At 44.1% G+C, this 19221-nt stretch overlaps 1 protein-coding gene across 1 annotated transcript in view; it reads left to right on the plus strand.

Annotated features, from left to right (window-relative positions):
• The window catches only part of LOC137570401 (uncharacterized), a 45704-nt gene extending 27240 nt beyond the window's left edge, over positions 1-18464 (plus strand). Inside the window, exons 13-22 of the mRNA XM_068279081.1 lie at positions 1111-1298; positions 4066-4174; positions 5729-5898; positions 9780-9847; positions 13486-13616; positions 15381-15570; positions 15775-15913; positions 15997-16099; positions 17000-17092; positions 18375-18464. Coding sequence (XP_068135182.1) covers positions 1111-1298; positions 4066-4174; positions 5729-5898; positions 9780-9847; positions 13486-13616; positions 15381-15570; positions 15775-15913; positions 15997-16099; positions 17000-17092; positions 18375-18379 — 1196 coding nt within the window. The 3' untranslated portion in view covers positions 18380-18464. The remainder of the gene's footprint in view (positions 1-1110; positions 1299-4065; positions 4175-5728; positions 5899-9779; positions 9848-13485; positions 13617-15380; positions 15571-15774; positions 15914-15996; positions 16100-16999; positions 17093-18374) is intronic.
• Positions 18465-19221: the final 757 nt, after the last annotated feature.

A 19221-nucleotide genomic window follows, 5' to 3' on the forward strand; every position in this document is an offset into this window, starting at 1 on the left:
CTTGCTCTCCTGCTGCATGTCACATAGCATTGCTCCTTTCTTCACCCCCCCCCCCCCACATAGCCACACAGCTGACTTTAGGCCTATCATTGTTGGCCCAGCAATGTCGCCCCCGGAGACATCAGTCAGCAGTGTGTAATGGGCCTTTAATACCCATATGCATTTCTGACTTGCATGTCTGCTGAGGCAGCTAATGGCTGACTACTGCCTCAGGCAGCCAATATCAGGCATAATGTCACACGTGCCCCGCATGGCATCAGCTACATGATGACACACATCAGCCTGGACCAGTGATTTTTTTTAACCAAGGGGATCAGGTCCCTCAGTTGGTAGTGTGTAAATGGCATTAGACTGAACTATATTGCCCCTTTATCCTCTGCAGTCAGCTCTTCATGGTTTGTTTACTTGAGATTGGGTGGTCAGTTTTATGTAGTTTGGAATTGTCCAATTAAGTGCAGTAGCTAACATCTGGTCTGTTCAAAGCTGTGTGAATTTGCAATAAAACATGCCTTAGTCCAGTCAGCATGTTGGCTATAGTCACATGCTCTCCTGAAATATTCTTCCTACTCTGGATTGAGCTGATGAAAACACACCTGAGAACTGAGGTTGCATTCGTTTAGCAAGTGACCCATCTTGGAAGATGACCTCTGGCTCAAATGGTTTGAGTCTCCTCCAATGCCTAGTGTTTGCTGTTGCACTACCAGCTGAACAAGGATGTCCCTGCTCCCTCTACAGCAGGGGTGTCAAACTCCAATACAAAATAGGCCACAATTGACCAATGGTATTAAGTCAGTCAAATCTCCAATGTCTACTGACCAGTTTTCCTTAGTTACCTGGTGTCTAGTAGCTCCCAACCTCCACTATACAGTTCCTTAGGGTTTAGTGCTTTCCCCCACCTTCTCCATATGACTTCACCTCCAATATAACTTCCTTGGTGGTCTACAGGGGGTCAAACAAAATGCAAAGTGGAGAAACTACTTGAGGGCCAAATGTAATGGCTCCAAGGGCCAGATTTGGCCCACAGGCCGAGTTTGAGGTATGCTCTACAGGTTTAAAAACTGCTTTTTAGGAGTATAAACTGATTTGCATAAACATTTTATTTTCTTCTAGCCAAACCTACTGCTTACTGTGAACAAGAGAATGGCATGCTCAGTGCCACTATTGGTAACCTAGATCCAGCCTGGAATGTATATATCAAAGATGTGCCAGCAACCACCAGTAATGGGATGCTTGCAAGTGGCAATGCAACGTACTCAAAAGTCCAGATTCCTGCGCAGTCTGATCTTGTTGCGCATGAGGTAAAAGATGATTTATTACAGTAGATTTGAGGCATACTGTCAACACTTTGACCTAATCAACATTGTAGGTTAATTCTACATTGGATGGCCTGCAACTAACTTGCAGATGCTATGTAAACATTTAAAGGTAGTTTGCCAATATGGGAAAACGGAGAAACCAAGCAGCTCAGGGTTTAGGTCACCCCCTAGCTGCTTGGTTACTATGTTGTACTGGTCCAAGCCCTATCCCATAGAGCCATATCCATCCCTGCCATGTACGGAGGACCAAAACAGGCTGTCTACATGTGGGGTTGATGTGGCTCTGTAAAATGTAAAGCTGTAGGAGTACTATACACCAGCAGTTCTGGGTGTAAGCCTGGCTTCAGAGGCATAAAGACTGAATTTGCATATTCAGTAGCCGTGCATTGTGGGTAACCACAGATGTTCACCACAGATGTTCACTAAAGCTGTATCACAAGTACCTTCTGTTTCTCAGAAGGCAAATCACACTAATATGGGTAGGTCACTGATCTGGCAGGCTCATGAGCAAACTAAAGGAACCTTGTTGGTAAGGCATTTCCCTCTTCAAATGCAGAGTGATGCAAACAAGTGCATACTGAGCAGTTAGGCTTCCAAAGCAACAATTGAGATGCTATCGGCTGAAACTAGTTATTTACAAGGAAATCCTTCCCCAACACCATTAAAGTGCATTTAACAAGTGCTGTTTTAATCACTGCCTTCTGGAATTTTGTTCATTTTAACTTCTGAAGCAACGCTGCCACACATTACTTCCTATTCATGTACTTATAGTACACTAATGGGAAATGATGCACGAGGATATCTTGTGGCCAAATGGTGAAATTATACCTACATTTAAAGCGAGGGGAGGGGCGGGGGGGGCGGGGACACATCCTTTAGATTGCAAGCCTCTGGCAGGGCCCTCCAACCTAGGGTTTCAAGCTTGATTATGCAATCTTACTGACAATCGCCCCTCTTGTGGACTAGAACAGTCTCTTTTGACATGACACTGTACTGGTATCAAATCATTTGCATGATCTTGTTTTGTGTTTCCTGTATGTCCTACCTTGTATGTTAACCTATTTATCTATTGTGCAGCGCTGTGTAATGTTGGCATAATATATCTACTTGCATAATGTGTTGTACTGTCCACGTTTTTGATTTCAGTGAAGTTTTTTTTTATGGTAAATAGAATTCAGTTCCTGGTGGGGCGGGGCCAGCAGAGTCCTGAATATTGGAGAGCTTGTACTGCAGAGAGATTTCTGGCAGCATTTTAAACACACTGCAGCGACCCTCTTTTAATAAAGACTCGCATTTAAAATTCCTTTCCAAATGTATGCATAAAAGATAATCTACACAAGTTCAGTCCCTAAGATGCCTATTTATGTCAAGGGGCTATTACTTCTACTGTCAAATTATGGTCTGGTAATTGGTGATGGACGCAAAACTGAAAATGCACCTTAATTTCCAAATATTGGTGCCATAAAATGTACTAGGGAAATGAAACGTTGCAATAACCATGGCAAATGTGTGGGTTTTAATTTAAAAACTATAATTGCCAAGTTTTTTTTCTTATTGCCATTAAAACGCCATTAGAATAAAATTCATTTTTCCCACTCAATCCATGGGATCGATTATTTCTGGCATGTTTGCTTCCGTTTCGCTTGATACAGCCATCAATCTTGCATAAGTATGTGAAATCAATGGCTGGATCGAACATGTCGGAGATGTAATCGATCCTGTGGGAAATTGCAACGAGTACCCAGCATTTCTGTTGGGCATAACATCAAAAATCTATATTTTTTTTTTTTTTTTTTTTTATCTGGCAAGGATGCTAACCAGGTAATCCAAAAGTTAACATCGCTATTACTTTCTTTGTTAAATGATCATTCCCTGTTCACCTGACTCGTTATTTGGTACAAGTGGTAGAGCATGCTGGATTCTCTTCTCTAGAAAGTCTCTAAAATCAAAATGGACAGTGCAGTACATGTGTTGTGTAAAAGTAGAGCAAGTGTCTTATAGGTGGTGGTTTCTGAGATAGTATGGCTGACAACCCCTCTTTAACACTGATTACTAGCTGGCACAGACTCCTGCAAAAGTGCCAATCAAGGCAAGCATTTTCACACTTTATGCTGCAGTCCTGTGAAGGATGAAATGCTATGTCGGCACTACGATTTTTTTTTTTTTTTGTACTGGTTGGTATGTGGCAAATCTCCAGCCCCAATAAGTGATGCAGCATGCTCTTGATGCAATTGAAAGTGGCATTAATACAAATGAGCACAACTGGCACTGCTGCAGAATTTTTAATTCCATAAAGTTGTATCTTCACTACACTGCTTTAATGGATGCACACCAAACATGGAAACACACATCGGGCTCCAGCGCAAGTCTGACAGGGTGCAGGCACAAAAAGCCCGATGACCGTTTCACGCCTTGCAGAGCTTCTTCCGAGGCTGTCAAGCCTCAGAAGCATTGAGGCATAAAGTGGCTGTCAGGCTTTTTGTGCCTGTACCCTGAGACTTGCTCCAAGACCCTGGTATGTTTCCATGTTTTGTATTTACACTGTGCTGTATTAATGGATGCACACCGCTTTATGGAATTAAAAAAAGAGAATCCTTCAGTGAACTCATTTGTATTGATTACACTGCAGTCCTGGCATGAAGGGCGCATTCCAACATCATTTTGGTAGGTTGGAAAACACTGCTACCTACCTCTGCAGATGTTTGAGTAGGAAACTGATGTGTTTTTCTTTTCTTTGACTTTTTTTTAGGCAGTAGGTGGCAGTGTTGCTGCCACAATCCCTATTAATATTAAAGATGGATCTGGATCCACAATCTACTCCATTGTTGCCATTTGTGATGTGCCACCAATCCCAGTGGGTAAGATGAGTATATTGGGCTGTGGGGGATTTGTCTTGTCTCATGTGTCCCACTCTCCCTGCCACACAATTGATCCTACATGAATCTACACCCATTCCTAATTGCACTGCTGTGTTTTTGTTTTAAGTTGAAAGACCAAATATAACAGGTTTCCAAATCTTACATGAATGCCAAGGTGGCCAGTAAACTGCTGAACATTTGTGTACATTTACCTGTTTAAACATTCAATTGGTCAGTATAAATATACCAGTCATCACATGCTTTTAGCCACATGCGTCTAGTGCTGGCTGTACCTACAGTTGGAAAGTATAGACTACGTGTCCCAATTGCTGATGTGTTGCGTTCAGAGTGATGCTGTGAATATTTGAAGTTTTTGGGGTTGGTGTTTCTCTCCCCTAATCCCCCAAAAATAGCACACCTGTGTAAGCAAAAATGGGAAACCTGTTCCTAAACAGTAGGACCCTCTCCACAATGTACATCATCCCTTTCTTTATTGGGCCATGGTAGGCTACTTCCTCTCTCCAAATGATTCCTAAAGGAGCCAAGTTCCAGTCTATTTGCACTGACAATACAGGCTTATAGGGAAACTGAGGTGAGAGAAATGGGGCTGCCATATTTCCTTTTAAACCATACCAGTTGCCTGGCAGTCCTCCTGATTCTGTAATACTTAGCCATAAACCCTAAACAAAACATTTGCAGATCAGGTGCTGACTCAGGTTTTACTGGATTAGCCAATGCTTGTTCCAGGGTTTTGACTCGCAGTACATACCAGAAGACCAACAGGACTGCCAGGCAACTTGTATTGTTTACAAGGAAATGTGGCAGCCTCCATATAACTCACCTCAGGTTTCCTTTGAAGCTGGTCTCGGTGCAGTGGAATGCATCTAGTTGGGTTCCAGACTGTCCTACACAGGCCTGGATTTATATCCCACTAGGGACCATAGCCCAAAATGGGCTCTAGGTCTGCCACTGCTGCCCTGTCAGTGCACATGCATGCCCACCACACATGCCCAGCCCCTGGGTGTCCTGCTACCATCCAAACAATGGCTGTCCCTGCGGCACATGCGCAGTAGTGCAAAGCAGGGACACATACGGACATGGGACACGGTTTTATTAGGTAGAATTAGCCAACAGGCACAGATGTCCTGGCACCCTAGACTTTGCCCTCCACAACCCTACAAACACCTGCTGAATGACACAGCAAGTGTGCTGGCTGGCCAAACAGTCACTCCTCTAGTTCCCTTGCCCAGTGTAGGTAGCTACAGGTGCCCTTAAGTAGCTAGAGGTAACCTTAGTATTAGCTAGAGGTGCCCCCAGTAGAAAGTTGACCTCATCAGTGGAATACTGAGTTGGGTGAGTAAACTCTCATACACTCCCCTCAGGAATCTCTGCATAGGGAAGGAGGGAGGCACTTGGATGGGAGTGAGTCACCTTCCCATCATGCACCTGTAGGCATGTGCCTTATGGTAAATCCAGCCCTAATACCACCACTGACTTCAGTCAATGTTAACCTGAAAATTGTGGAGAATTTAATACTGACTTCCAATCTTCTAGTTTGCCAACCCAATGGGACTATACAGGTAACTGTGAAGAAGGTTGCCGATATACGAGACATGGACCTGTCTCAGCTAGTGCTGAGGGATAGAAGTTGTAAGCCTAACCAAGTGGACAGCAACAATGCATACTTCACCTTCTTTGCGGACTCCTGCCAAACCTTAAGAACGGTATGAGACTTTGATAGTATAGCTAGCTGTATGAATGAGCATAATCTTTATTCTAATTCTACCTCCATGCACTTTACAATGATCTTTAGAATTTTCACATGACCTAGAAACAGAGCTCAGGTTATGCTTAGATGTTCACCTTGCTTGTAAATACTAGTGAACGATGGGATAGTGGAGTATGCCTAGACATGCAGAGTGCCATAGAGGGGTCAAGCTTGGGGCTCTTATTGCAGAAGGGGTCCAAAATCCAGAGTTGTAACTGTACAAGGTAACATGGTTTGAGTGGGAAATAACCCCCCCCCCCCCCCTGCCATCATGGCCATGTTTAGAGTTCCTGCATGGGTTTTTCGCCAGGCTCTGATTTCTGCCCACCTCTCCACTGCATGCAAATAGTCTAGGCTGGGATTCAAACCTGGCATCCTAATACTGTAGGGCAAGAGTCCTTGCCACTTAACTAATAGCTTAACTCCTCTGACCTAACACCAACTCCCCGGGACTGCATAATGCAGATTGGCGCCAGGTACTGGAGGTACGAGATTAGCCTGCTCGTAAACAGTGGGGACCAGTGATCAGCCTGCCAGCTGCAATTGGAGCTGGCAGGCTGTTAAAAATGGAAAAAAAATGAGAGACCTTGCTGCAGCAATCAGATACCACCAACAGAAAGCTCTCTTGGTGGGAAGAAAGGGAGGTAAGATTAATTTGGCTGCTAAGATGTATGGCTGAGCAATAAACTCTTAAAGCTGTTGAGTGTAAGCCTGTGCTCTGAAATGCTGACATAACATTCATTTTTTTCTATTCATATAGTTAGACATTACTTATGCACAAAAGCAAATGATGGCTACAAATTGCATTTCCAACGTGTACTTTTTTTTTCTTGCCCTGAAAGCTGCCATTGCATTTTATTCTAACTGCTTTTTATTATTCAAATCTTCTGAGTTGTTCTGAACTGTGCCTGAAGCAGAAATGGCTTTCTCAGTGAATTCTCACACGAAATGTAAACATAGGTACTGTTATCTCCAGTTTGGATACAGATTTGAAGCGGAATAGCAGGACAAAGTGCTTTGTTTAACCATGTCAGTGGTCTGCAAAAATAATTCTGGGATAGTAGCTTTAAAGCTGTGAGGAATCTTTTAGAGCAAAGTAGAAATGCTGACTTTCAGATCACTTTAAGCCAGTGATCTGCAAACTCCGCTCTCCAGCTGTTAAGGAACTACAAGTTCCACAATGCATTTCTCTTTATGAATGACTGTGGCTGTCAGACTACCGCAATGCATTGTGGGGCTTGTAGTTCCTTTAACGGCTGGAGAGCCAAGTTTGCAGATCACTATCAACTATGTGGATTTTTTTTTCTTGCAATAGATCAGGAGAACCAGTAACTGTCTAGGGACCCAAACAATAGTTTTTGGAAAGGGCTGTTGTAAAATGTCACTGATCAGTCTCTTGAAAGAATAGTATAGGCTTATTTACTGTACAGGAGACAATACGTCTGCCGAGGAAAGCTCAAACAGAAGTTGTATACTCCCAACTAAATTTTACAATTACTCCTACCTGGACCCAAACTGGGTCCTTACAAAATCCCAGTATCATTTATGCAGTATTGTGTTCCAATTTGGCTGAGTAGATGAGGTCAGTTAATAGAAGCATTTAAACAAGCTACTGCTTAAACAAGGGTCAGTTTGACTGAGATAAAAATGGCACCATATCTTATCTACAAGACAACACAAATCATCCCTAGTAACATTACAAACAGATAAGAGTAAATGTGTAGAACAAAAGGTGTGGCAAAATGGCTTACAGGTGGCCATTTTGTGAACTCTATTTTACTTGGGTCTCGAAGCTAGGGGGATATGTGACAAATCTGGGGTGGGGGGGGGGGGGTGATGTGTATTGGCTCAAATTGAAATCTTCACATAGGCAATCTGCTCACATTAAGATTCTTACTCCTAATGGCCCATGACTGGCTCAGAAGGAAGAACCTTGGAACATTCTACATAATGTCTTTGACAAATTGGGGACCTCTCTCCTGTGTATTTATGAATCATATGTACTGTGCTTTGCATTTATGAACTTTTTTTTTTTTTTTTTACTTTTTACAAGGATGGTGTCTTTTTATCAAGGCTAGGACATTAGAGTACAGCCAGATGGATCAGGGATCTCTGCCATCAGTCCCTGATCTATCAAGCTATATCAGCAAGTGCAGTTTGTAAATCATGTAAACAATCATTTACACCATCGTGGCAAAACAGGTCAACTGGGATTTCAATTCAACATGGCCATCATTCAAAACAATCACCACGGGTAACATGCTTCAAACTTCATCTAACAAATTTTTTGTTTTAATGTTGCATGAGATCGTGAAGTTTCACTGCAAAAATTGCATCATGGGTATGGGCCTTAAAGTGGTATGAAATCCAGCATTTCTTCTTTGCTCTAAGATTTACAGCATATTCTACCTTTTTTTTTTTTTACGAGAGCAGCATTCAACTACAGGACTTACAAGCTCCCTGCAGGGAAAGCTGGATGCATCCGAACTGGAGATAACATTATCTTGTTTACAGTCCTCACTCGATACAATGAAGTAAACATTCTCCAGCAATCCAGATACTCGGAAAGCATTTCTGGGTACATTGTATTTTATTCATAACTGGTGTATTCATATTGCAAAGGCAGCTCTCAGAGCAAAATTGTGCTTTGGGAACTTGTAATGTCTAAATGAATAATACTTATGCACAAAAGCAAATATAACTGTATGGGATATAAAAAGTAGTAAACGTGGTGAATATTATGTCAGTTTTATACTGCTTTAACTTTCCCCAATGAAGGACCTTTCTTGCATGTTCTGATCTGCATGCGTTCCTGGGGAGTGACATAAGCTAGGAAACCAGAATTTTTCCACCAGGATGGTAGCGGTAGATGTTATGACTGGAGAAATTAAACTTGCAGGGAGTGGTGCTTCTGTTGCTCTTAATACAAAATTGCCCTATAGGGGTAACAAAGTGTAGGTGCATTGAATGATTTGAGGAAAAGTTTGCCGCCTTGGACATCTGAGGTGAAAATAAACTGAGAAACAAAAGCTCAAATCTATGACTTGACCCTTATCTCTCCTGCTCTCAGAAGCAATTTACTGACAGGAAAAGTGTTTTATGGCTGTAATTCCTCATCAGTGAGTGTAATGCTGGATACACACGGTGCGTTCGCGCACTCGATTTTCCCGTCGATTCGTTTCTTTCCAACATGTCCGATTTGGATTTCGATGGATCGTTAGGTCAATTCGGCATACTTGGCATGCGAATCGACCTAACGATCCATCGAAATCCAAATCGACATGTTGGAAAGAAACGAATCGACGGGAAAATCGAGTGCGCGAACGCACCATGTGTATCCAGCATTATGCTATAGTCTGACCCAGTCTCGACCTGGGCAGAAACTGTCACTTGCATACCTGATTAACCTTTCAGGCAGAGAAAGGGGGGGGGGGGGGGGAAGAACACAGCATAGTTAGACGTGTATGTACAGTGCCTAGCACAACTATCATGTCACCTCGGGTATCCTTTAAAACAGAGGGTATGTGAGTCAAATTGGAGTGAGCATACCTCTCAATGCATCACTGCTGAGTATGCGAATCATCCCTGAGTTCTGGAGGAGAGTTTAGCTTATAGGGACAGTGATGTGTTGTATATCTCCTACAACACAACCTGAATAATCACAAATGCCTTCTGTTTTTAAGTAGGCCAAATTCTGTTTTGAATAGCATTTTAGTAAGAGGGCTTTTTGGTCCTTTGTAGCCCGTTATACACTCCTAGGAGTTCTGGTTCACCATGAGCTTTGTTGGGTAATCTGTAACTTGGTGTTTAATTCTATTTTACTTTCTTTTTTTTTAGTTTCAACAAGGCTTCATAATTTATGAGAATCAAGTTACATATAGTCTATCAGGAAGAATCCTCTTCATGTAAGAATTGTGCAAGAGTGCTTGCTGGGGCTGTATGTATTGGGTTAACATTGAACTTGGTAATGACTTCTGTACCTTCTGCATACTGTGAAATGGGGGGGCCCCCAAATATACACAAATTGATTTGGTTCTGCAGTGTCCTGCCAGGGCTGTCGCTTGAGGTAAGTCAAATGGGGCTGGGGGCCCCTTTGCCTGGCAGCCAAACAGATGTCTGCGCGGCCCACTGCCCACATCCCGCTGCTGCCTGCCACCATAGTTCTCAACTGTCCCTCTTTCGGAGGGACAGTCCCTCTTTGGGAGCAGTGTCCCTCTTTCCTCCTCATTTGTCCCTTTTTCAGGACATGTCCCTGTTTGTAAAATATATATTTCTCTACTAAAATGTTTGCTTCTAAACTTTATTCCCATCCTTTAAATTGATATATTAATTTCAAAATGTTAAAATAAAGAATGAAGCAGGATAGAAAAGACCAGTGTGGTTTGAATTATAAAACATATTTTCTTATGAAATATTCATCGTATGCGTGACTAGGGGTGTGGCTTAAGTGTCCCTATTTCTCATCTCAAAGTTGGGAGGTATGGTGTCCCTTTCTGGTCTGCCTGGGAGGGGTGGCTGTGCAGGCAGTGAAGTAACAACCTGCTGGCAGAGGCCTGATCTATATACATACCTCCTCCAAGTGGTTCGGTTCCAGCGTCTGTCTCTGGAACCGACTGGGGAAGGTATGTATGTATATAGCTCAGGCCTCTCCCTCTGCCAGCAGGTTCAGTTACTTCACTGGCCGCAAAGCCACCCCACCCACACCCAGGCAGATGGTGCAGAGTGCCAGACAGGGCTCCTCGGTCTTGCAGAGTGGAGATAACCTGTCTTTTCCCTCCGCTCTTTCTCTTCATAATTTCAGCTGCTGTGAAGGGGCCTCAGGAAGCATTGGGGTAGTGCTTATGGAGGGGATGGGGGAGTTGTAGGGGGACCCTTGCTTAAGCTTGCCCCAGGGCCCCTTAAACTGTGCCCTGCTAATGGATCTGCTGCAGGTACACTCTTAGATCTATAGTGTTGGCTGGAGGGAAAATGCATGCTTGGCACATTCTAATGTACGGAATGTTAGAAACTCCCAAAAAGGGTCATACATGTTCTGCTACAGTTACTACTTAATGCAGAAGCACACAAATTGGTCCTGGAACACTGAGGTGGACTGCTGCTAATCCTAAACATGAAATGCTGATTCCATGTAGAAATGCCAGATTCCACTGACAGCTTTAATGGCACTGTCAGTTGCCAGGGCAGCTTTCAGTCATTGCTTTCTACAGATCAGTGACTGACTGTACTGCAAAAATATTGCCTTTGGTGATGGCTTTCTGCAGGCCAAAACAAGACCTGTCACAAAGGTGTCTCCGCTGCAACAGGTTTTGTGATGCTGGCCCAGTGGCCTGGGCCTAAGATTGAGATCATATTGGTGGTGGCGGCTCCTTTCCTCGTATACAACTGAGCCAAAATTTCCCCCCAAAAAAATGTTGTTCTATCACCAGACTTCCTGATTTCCATTTTTATATTGTATATAAATTCTGATGCGAAAACCCAATAAACTACTCAAATCTGAAAACTAAATTTCAGACATCCCTAATTCACAGCTCCAATTTATTTGAATTTAGTGGCTCATCAGAAATGGGCAGTCAAACTTTGAAATTTGAAACTTTGAAATTGGCATAATCTGTCTTTTGCAACGTGCAGTCTGCATTTTTTATTTTACATCGTTTCCCATCAGTGGTATGCAGCTATTAGCTAAAAACTTCCAAACCTGGCAGTAGAACCAGTGTAAGGCCTCTTTTCCATTTACTATTGAAATGTGCTCAGCAAGCGGCTACCGGGCAGCTGTGAGCAGTTATCAGGCAGCAAACATTTGCCAGCTGCAAGCAGCTGTGAGTTTGAGGCATTTCACTTCCTATCAATTGTGGAAAAGAGGCCTAATGGCCCATACTCACGAGGGACTTTTGTCGCCGCAACACGCGGGGCGCGTGTTGCGGCGACAGGTCGCCCGTGAGTATGGGCCGTTGCACGCGCGCGCACCCCGAACTGTCGCCCGTCGCTCTTGTCGCCATGCGATTGAAAGTTTCAATCGCATGGCGACAGTTGCCGCCGCACCTCCGCCGCAACTGTCGCTAGTCCGCGTGAGTACGCGGACTAGCGACAGCAACCTCCATAGAGGTAAATGGAGCTTCCGGTGGGGGGAGGAGGAACGTCGGCGACAGCTTCCGTCTCGCCGCTGGTCCCTCTTCCGCGTGTGTATGCGGAGGGACCTGGAGAGAAGCTGTCGCCGGCCTGTCGCTAGCACGCTCACGTGTGCTGGCGACAGGCCACTTCTGCAGCCCGTGAGTACGGGCCATTAGATGGCTGAAAAACTACTACAGCAGTAATGTGGGAGACTCTCAGCATGGGGATCTTATTGCATTTAAGGGAACCAGAGAGGAACATGATAAAAAAGATTTTTTATACATACCTGGGGCTTCTTCCAGCCCCATAAGCCTGGATTGCTCCCACGCCGCCATCCTCCGCTTCCTGGATCGGCGGTACCGGGTCCCGTCACTTCCGGCGGACGCGGCCAATTGTCCGCATCACAGCGGCTCCCTCCTTACCCGTACGCATGAGGCTGAGCAGTAGGCAGCCTCACGCATACATACATGGAGGGAGCTCGGTGTGATGCGGACTATTGGCCGCATCAGCCGGCCGACTGGCGGCCATGACGGGACCCGGTACCGGCGGATCCAGGCAGCAGATGACGGCGGCGTGGGAGCAATCCGTGTGTATGGGGCTGGAGGAAGCCCCAGGTATGTATAAACTTTTCTCTGGGGCCTCTGGTTCCCTTTAACACCTGGACTAATGCAATGAATGCTGGAAGATTGTTTTAAACGGGCACTTGAGCCATAAATTACTTTACTACCTACTGTGACAATCTAGCACAAATCTGACAGAAGCAACAGGTTTTGGACTAGTCCATCTCTTCATAGGGGAGCTGTGCATGGCTTTTAATCTTCATAAAGATATTGCCTAAAGGATTTAAACAATGATGCTGGTCGGCTTCCCTGCTCACTGACTTTTTTTTTTTTTTTTTTTTTTTTTTTTTTTTTTTTTGGCAGTTGGACAGAGCAACTACCATTCACTAAGTGCTTTTAAAAAAAATCCCTGAGAATCCCCATAAACAAATGGACTAGTCTAGAAATGTTGGTTGTCAGATTTCTACTACCTACTGTAAGTGACAGCAACATAGAAAAGTAATTTATGGCTCATTTTACTCTGGAAAATTACTTTGTTTGCACATTTTAAATTTTTTAAAAAATTGTCACCATAGTGCCCTTTTAAACTGGCCACAATGCAGAGTTGGAGGTTTTTTTTTTCACTTGATGGATGCATTCGATTCCATCATGTCCAATATTACACTCGATCGGTTTACCGATTTCTCAGAAGTGAATGGAGGAAAAAATAAGATGCGAGCAGAAGATAAGAGAATAGTGGAAAAATAGAGCTGAGAATCGAGCAGAAAAAAGTATAATGTATCCAGCATGACTCAGATGTAGTTAGCGTGCACTTATTGAAACTTGCTAGACATGGAGGCAATGCTGACCAATCTCTGCATCTGTCTCTCTTGCAGCATGAATGTCACATGCAACTACACCACAAATGGCACTGTGGTCATTGAGGACTACAAGCCTTATGACAACCCAACACCCAGTGCTCAGTCTATAATGGCCTCACTGGACCTGGTTTTAAGGCTGAGTAAGGGTAAGTTTTTTTTGTTTTCCATTATGAAGCATTGCATACATTTTAGCCGGAGCTCAAATGCCACTAGTCTAAGATTTAACCCAAAATGGAGACCTTGTAACTGCTGTGAAATATAATCTCGTAGACCAGACCTTGGGCTTTCATTTGAAGCGCACCTGAATGGAGAAGGCTATGGGGGTTGCTCTAATTCCATTTATACAATGCCAGTTGCCTGGCAACCTGCTTATCTTTTTCACCTAAAACATTACACCAGAAACTGCAACTAATTCTGTCTAACTTCAGACACCTGACTGGCATGCTTATTTAAGGCTAAAAGGCAGATCAACAGAGCAGACAGGAAATCTGTACCGCATAAAAGGAAATATGGCAGCCTCCATGTCGACCCTCAGTTCAGATGTGATGTAACTTTTTTCAGTCTGGAAAGCTCTAGAAGCCTGAATACTTGGTGTAATGCCCAATGGTAACCACATACTGTAGCTGAAGACTATAGGCCTCAATTCATAAAAGTGCTGTCGGGAAGGTAACGTCGAGCAGGGAAACACCGCTGTCGGTATTTCCGCCTTCAGGGTGGTAATTCATAAAAATTTTGCTAGATGTGACAGGCGTGCGGAGATATTCCGCTGTAGGCAGGCGTAAGGCTGTCGGGAGACATGCGGAAACAGGGGAAGCAGGCGGAGTCCCTCGTGCGGTGTTCTCTCTGCAGCTGCTTGGGAGGTCTGTCCCATTCACTCCAATGTATTCCGCACGCTTCTCGCCACATCAGAGGTAGCGGTAATACCCGTCCGCATACCGCTACCTCTAATCTTTATGAATTGACATTTGTTACTTTTGCTATGATAATCACCGCGCAAGGCGGTGATTGATCACTCTGCTCACGAATGTCGGCTTTTCATGCGGAAAAAGCCTTTATGAATACAGATTTTGCTGTGTGGTCGGTAAAGTGAGCAGTTTTCAGCATTTCCGAATGCGGGAATGCTTTATGAATCGAGGCCATATATGAATAGCTTGTGATACTTTCTACTTCCAGTTCTGTCACACAACTCCTAGGCTTAGGACCCACTGGCAATAAGCTTGCAAAGCGCCTGCAAATTCTGAAACTTTAAAGTCCAGCTTTGACCAAGATTCCCAGCGCAATTGCAATTTTTTTTTTTCTCAGCAGCCACTAATGGCATCACTCCCTAAATGCTGCAAGCAGTGATTTTGTGCAGAATTGCTCCCAGTAGCTGGCTTGCCATTAATTAAAATGGTTAAGGTGTCATGAATTGTACAGTGCTACCAATAAGTAAATGCCACTGACTTTTAGTGGCCAATTGCAGAGCCGTAATGGGCTTTGTACCACCAAATTTGCTAGGTATGTTGGAAAGTGGAAGTCAGACCTTGTTTTGAGTCAAACTTCCAGTAAATTGACTTTTTGCTGTGGTGCACTTTTTGTCTTGCATATTATACAGTTTAAGAAAACAGCATGGGTCCCCTTCAAGTGGTTTAACCCCTTGTCACCCATGCAGGCTAGTATAGCCAGAATTTGGAGTGGACTGCAAATAAAGCTCTACACTGCTCTATACTGGCTCACATGGTCATGGGTAAAGGGATGTTGGCAATACTGCAAATGTGAAGGGTTAAGGTTGGTTTTAATGAGTCTAGTTCCACCCTGAGCCACTGTGGGGCAACCAGACTAGCAAAGCTTCACATTTTTTAAAAATAAAAATTAGAATATGGGCCCTTTCCTACATCTGCTTTGATTCTACTGACCTTTTTTCTCTCTAGATGACTCCTATACAGACTTCTATGAGAATATGGACTATCCAGTTGTAAAGTATCTAAGGGACCCCCTGTATTTTGAAGTTGAACTCCTGTACAGTTCAGACTCTCGGTTGGAGCTCTTCCTGGATACATGCTGGGCCACAGCCTCTCCTGAAATGGGCAGCTTACCCTCATGGCCAATTGTTGTAAACAGGTGAGAGGTGGTGGCTCTTTATAAACTTTCTGCTATATTAAGGAGGGGGTTCTAATTAGGAGGGCTTCTTTGACATCGTGACTGCATATCTGACTTGTATGCCCATTTCCCATCAAATCTGCTACCTTCATGTTTACCCTCAAAATTGTGATGTATTAGAGCCAATATGGATGTTAACCTTAACTGAATTCATTGTTCCCTCAGCTGTGAGTATGGTGAGCCATACCAGACCATCTTCCACCAAGTTACAGCAGACTCCAGAGTTCAGTTTCCATCCCACTTCAAGAGATTTGAAGTCAAGACCTTTAGCTTCATGAATGGAGATCAGCCTTATACTGGATCAGTAAGTGTGACCTACCCACATTGTGAATCCACCTACGGAGATCCTGGCAAAGGCTTGTAATGCTTGAATGACTTGTCTTTCAGATGTTCTTCCACTGTGATGTGATCATCTGTGATGCCTCAAATCTGTCTTCTGACCCAGTCTGCACAGGAATCGGTTCATGCATCCCAGCTAGGCAGAGACTAGGTAACCAATTCTAATCCAGCAATACTAGACTTGTTTGTTGGCAGCATTAACCATCAGTTTGTCAACTAGAAAGATCTGATGAAAGCTTTGACATCCCCAGTGGCTGACGGCTCAAACTAAAAGTATGTTCTGTTTAAGGTAAATCTATTGAGAAAATGCTTGCTGACCCAAAAATTACCTAACATTACAAATGTTAGCTGGCCTTTTCCATAGCCAGTATGCCTGGCTATGATACTGCTAAACCAATATCTGGTGTGGCCTAGCAAAGGTGAAACTTGGCCAATGCATTGTGGTATCACCAGCTCTGCCACTAACTTCCTGAGACAGTTAGGCCCCTTTTGACACAAGGTGGAACTGTGCTTGTCTGCTGCCAGCCACAAACTGCCTTCTGCTGCATGAAATTGTAGTAGTTACAGCAGCAAAAGTGTCATGTCTGAGCACGTCTGCAGCTGCTCTTAGCTGTGACTCTATATAATGGGGCTGCCTTTCCAATGCCCATGCGGAGTACTAGCAAGCACTGCAGCTGGTTATCTCACAGCCTTCAGCTTCACATTTAAGGGGCCTACAATTCTGCAGTTCCAGGAACAAGTGAGCTTTGATTGCATGTGCATTGATTTCTCAAGGGTAAACTTTGCCAGATTCCAGGAATTAGTACTACCAGAATCTAGAAAGCTTTAGGGTCCTTGGATTTGGTTGGTTGACCATGTCTAGAGTCCACAGTGCAGGGTCTGTATCCCAGACCAGTTCTCAAGCTGTGTGCTGAAACCATATCCAGAATGAAGTTAGGACATGTTGGCCACCTTGCTAGAGAGCCAACCAATATAATGCACCTGGGTAGTACTCTTGACTAACGCCAGTGCAAATGGCATATCTAATGGTGGATTTCCTATTTCATCCCAGGACGAAGTGTGAATTCCAATGAAGATAATATCAGATCAATTTCATCTGGGGCAGTTTACCTACTGGCACCAAGGGCCGAGTCCTACATGCAGTGTAAGTTGTGTAGTGTTTTTTTTCTTACAAACCCACAGAAAACTGATAAGACTGGACTAGAAATGTGCACACAAAGGTCTTTACACATCTGGACAGGACTAAAGTCTTGCAGTGATGTATACTTGTACTGTGTGCCTCATATGCTCACACTACAAAACAGCACAATTAAACTTTTTGGCTGCATTGCAATCATATTGCAATGACTTGGTGTGAATTCTGCCACTAGGTAAAGCAAAGTCACAGCTAAAGCCAAAGGCTGGATTCGCACTGCATTGTGCAAATTTTTGTATGTGAACTGCAATGGAGACTGGGTTGTAAGGGATAGGGTTTGAGCTGGCTCCATGCAGGCTTTGTGTTAATGTCCAGAGATGTGAACAGCCCCATAGAATCGTATGAGAAGTGAGTTGATATGGAGGATTATTCTGCAATGCAACTGACAGAATGCCAACTATTTGAAGAAAAATCACGTTGCATAACGGTTTGCCATTTGTATAAAAATGGCTGAGTCTGACAGGACAAAAGCACTGAGCTGTAACGCCAACCACTAGGGCATGCTCAGTAAGCAGTAGCAGTCTTGCCCATGGACTTTTTACTGAATAGGAAGAACAGACTGGACTGTCAGGTGGTTCCCCATAACGGTACACTCTCCAGCCACATGTATGGTGGCTTGTGCCCCACAACTTCCTGTAGATGGCAAAATAAAATGATGGGCTTGGGCAAAAGGTGATAGTTCCCAATGTCTGCTAATGTCCAAGTGAAATGCAGAAAAGTCATTAGGAACAAGCACTGCCAATTTTCTTGACGAAACTTGGGCCCCATTCACACTTGAAAGGGCAAACTCCAGTTTTGTTTTGTTTTTGTTTAATGCAGAAAAATCACTGGACAGTGCAGCGATTTCTCCATGATCGCATTTAGCACTTCTATAGCAGTTAAATGTGATCGCTGGGAAATCGCCTGAAAATGGTGCAGGCTACGCTTTTTTTGGCAATTATCACAAATCGCCCAAGTAAGAACGGGTCCATAGGGTTTTATTACACTAGCGCTTTCAAAAGTGCAAGCGTTTGAGCGTTTTGACAAAATGCTCAAGTGTGAATGGGGCCTTAAAGTGTTAATGAAACTGACTTTTGTTCCATGTGGGGACTTCTCCTCCTGCTCCTCCAGTATCTGTTATGATTCTATGGTGGCATTTGCTAGGACAGGTCAGATAGGCTTTTCTGTATTGCTTATGAAGTGATTGGCATAGTATAAAGTCTGGAATCTAATTTTTTTTTTCTTCTTGCAGACTGACCCCCGCCCACAATCATTTGAACTGAACTCCTCCAATGCACCATCACACTGGACTAATCCTCAATTAACAGAACTCCATGTGTATTTTAGGAAATTGCTTTGTTTAATAAAAAATTGAGGATAAAAATTTGGTGTCTTCAGTTATGTAAATTTGTTGTGCACTTTAACCACTTCGGGACCAGCACCTTCTGCCCCCTTAAGGACCAGAGGGTGCTGGTCCAGTAAACTGCCGCTTCCCAACGAATCGCCGGTCACGGCGCTCTGTCCCCGCCGCCGGTTGCTCTCTCTGCCGTCGCTATGACGGCAGAACGCTGTGTGCCGGTCAGGAGCAGCTTTCATTGGCTCCTGACCCTGTCACTCCATGTAAGCCAATGGGAACGGCTTTCATGAATGACAGGGCCAGGAGCCAATGAAAACTGCTCCTAACGGCTCAGTGCTCTGCCGTCATAGAGGCGGCAGGGCAGCACATTGCGGCGGGGGCGCGTGGTGAATGGGACGTAGAGTTTACAGCTGGTCAGAACCGCAGCGCCCCTGCCTGCCGTAGATTTATACTGCGGCGGTCCGCAGGTAGTTCATCATTAGGGAAGATCTGCACAATGCCCCAGTGCTCCTATATAAGGGCTCTTTCACTTGGGCAGTGAAATGCCCGTCTGCCCATAACTGCTTGCTGCTGCCTGGTAAATGCTTGCTGCTGCATGAAAACTGCTTGAGCACACAGATCAAATGCCTGTGTGAAAGGGCCCTAAGTCAGGTACACACCACTCATTTTTGATTGGCCAATTTTACCCTGTCCATGTAGTTAGAGGGCTTGCCTAAACAATCTGTTGGCCCTCATAGTACAT

This window comes from Hyperolius riggenbachi, chromosome 4 (genome assembly GCF_040937935.1).
Source record: "Hyperolius riggenbachi isolate aHypRig1 chromosome 4, aHypRig1.pri, whole genome shotgun sequence".
NCBI classification, from domain to species: Eukaryota; Metazoa; Chordata; class Amphibia; order Anura; family Hyperoliidae; genus Hyperolius; species Hyperolius riggenbachi.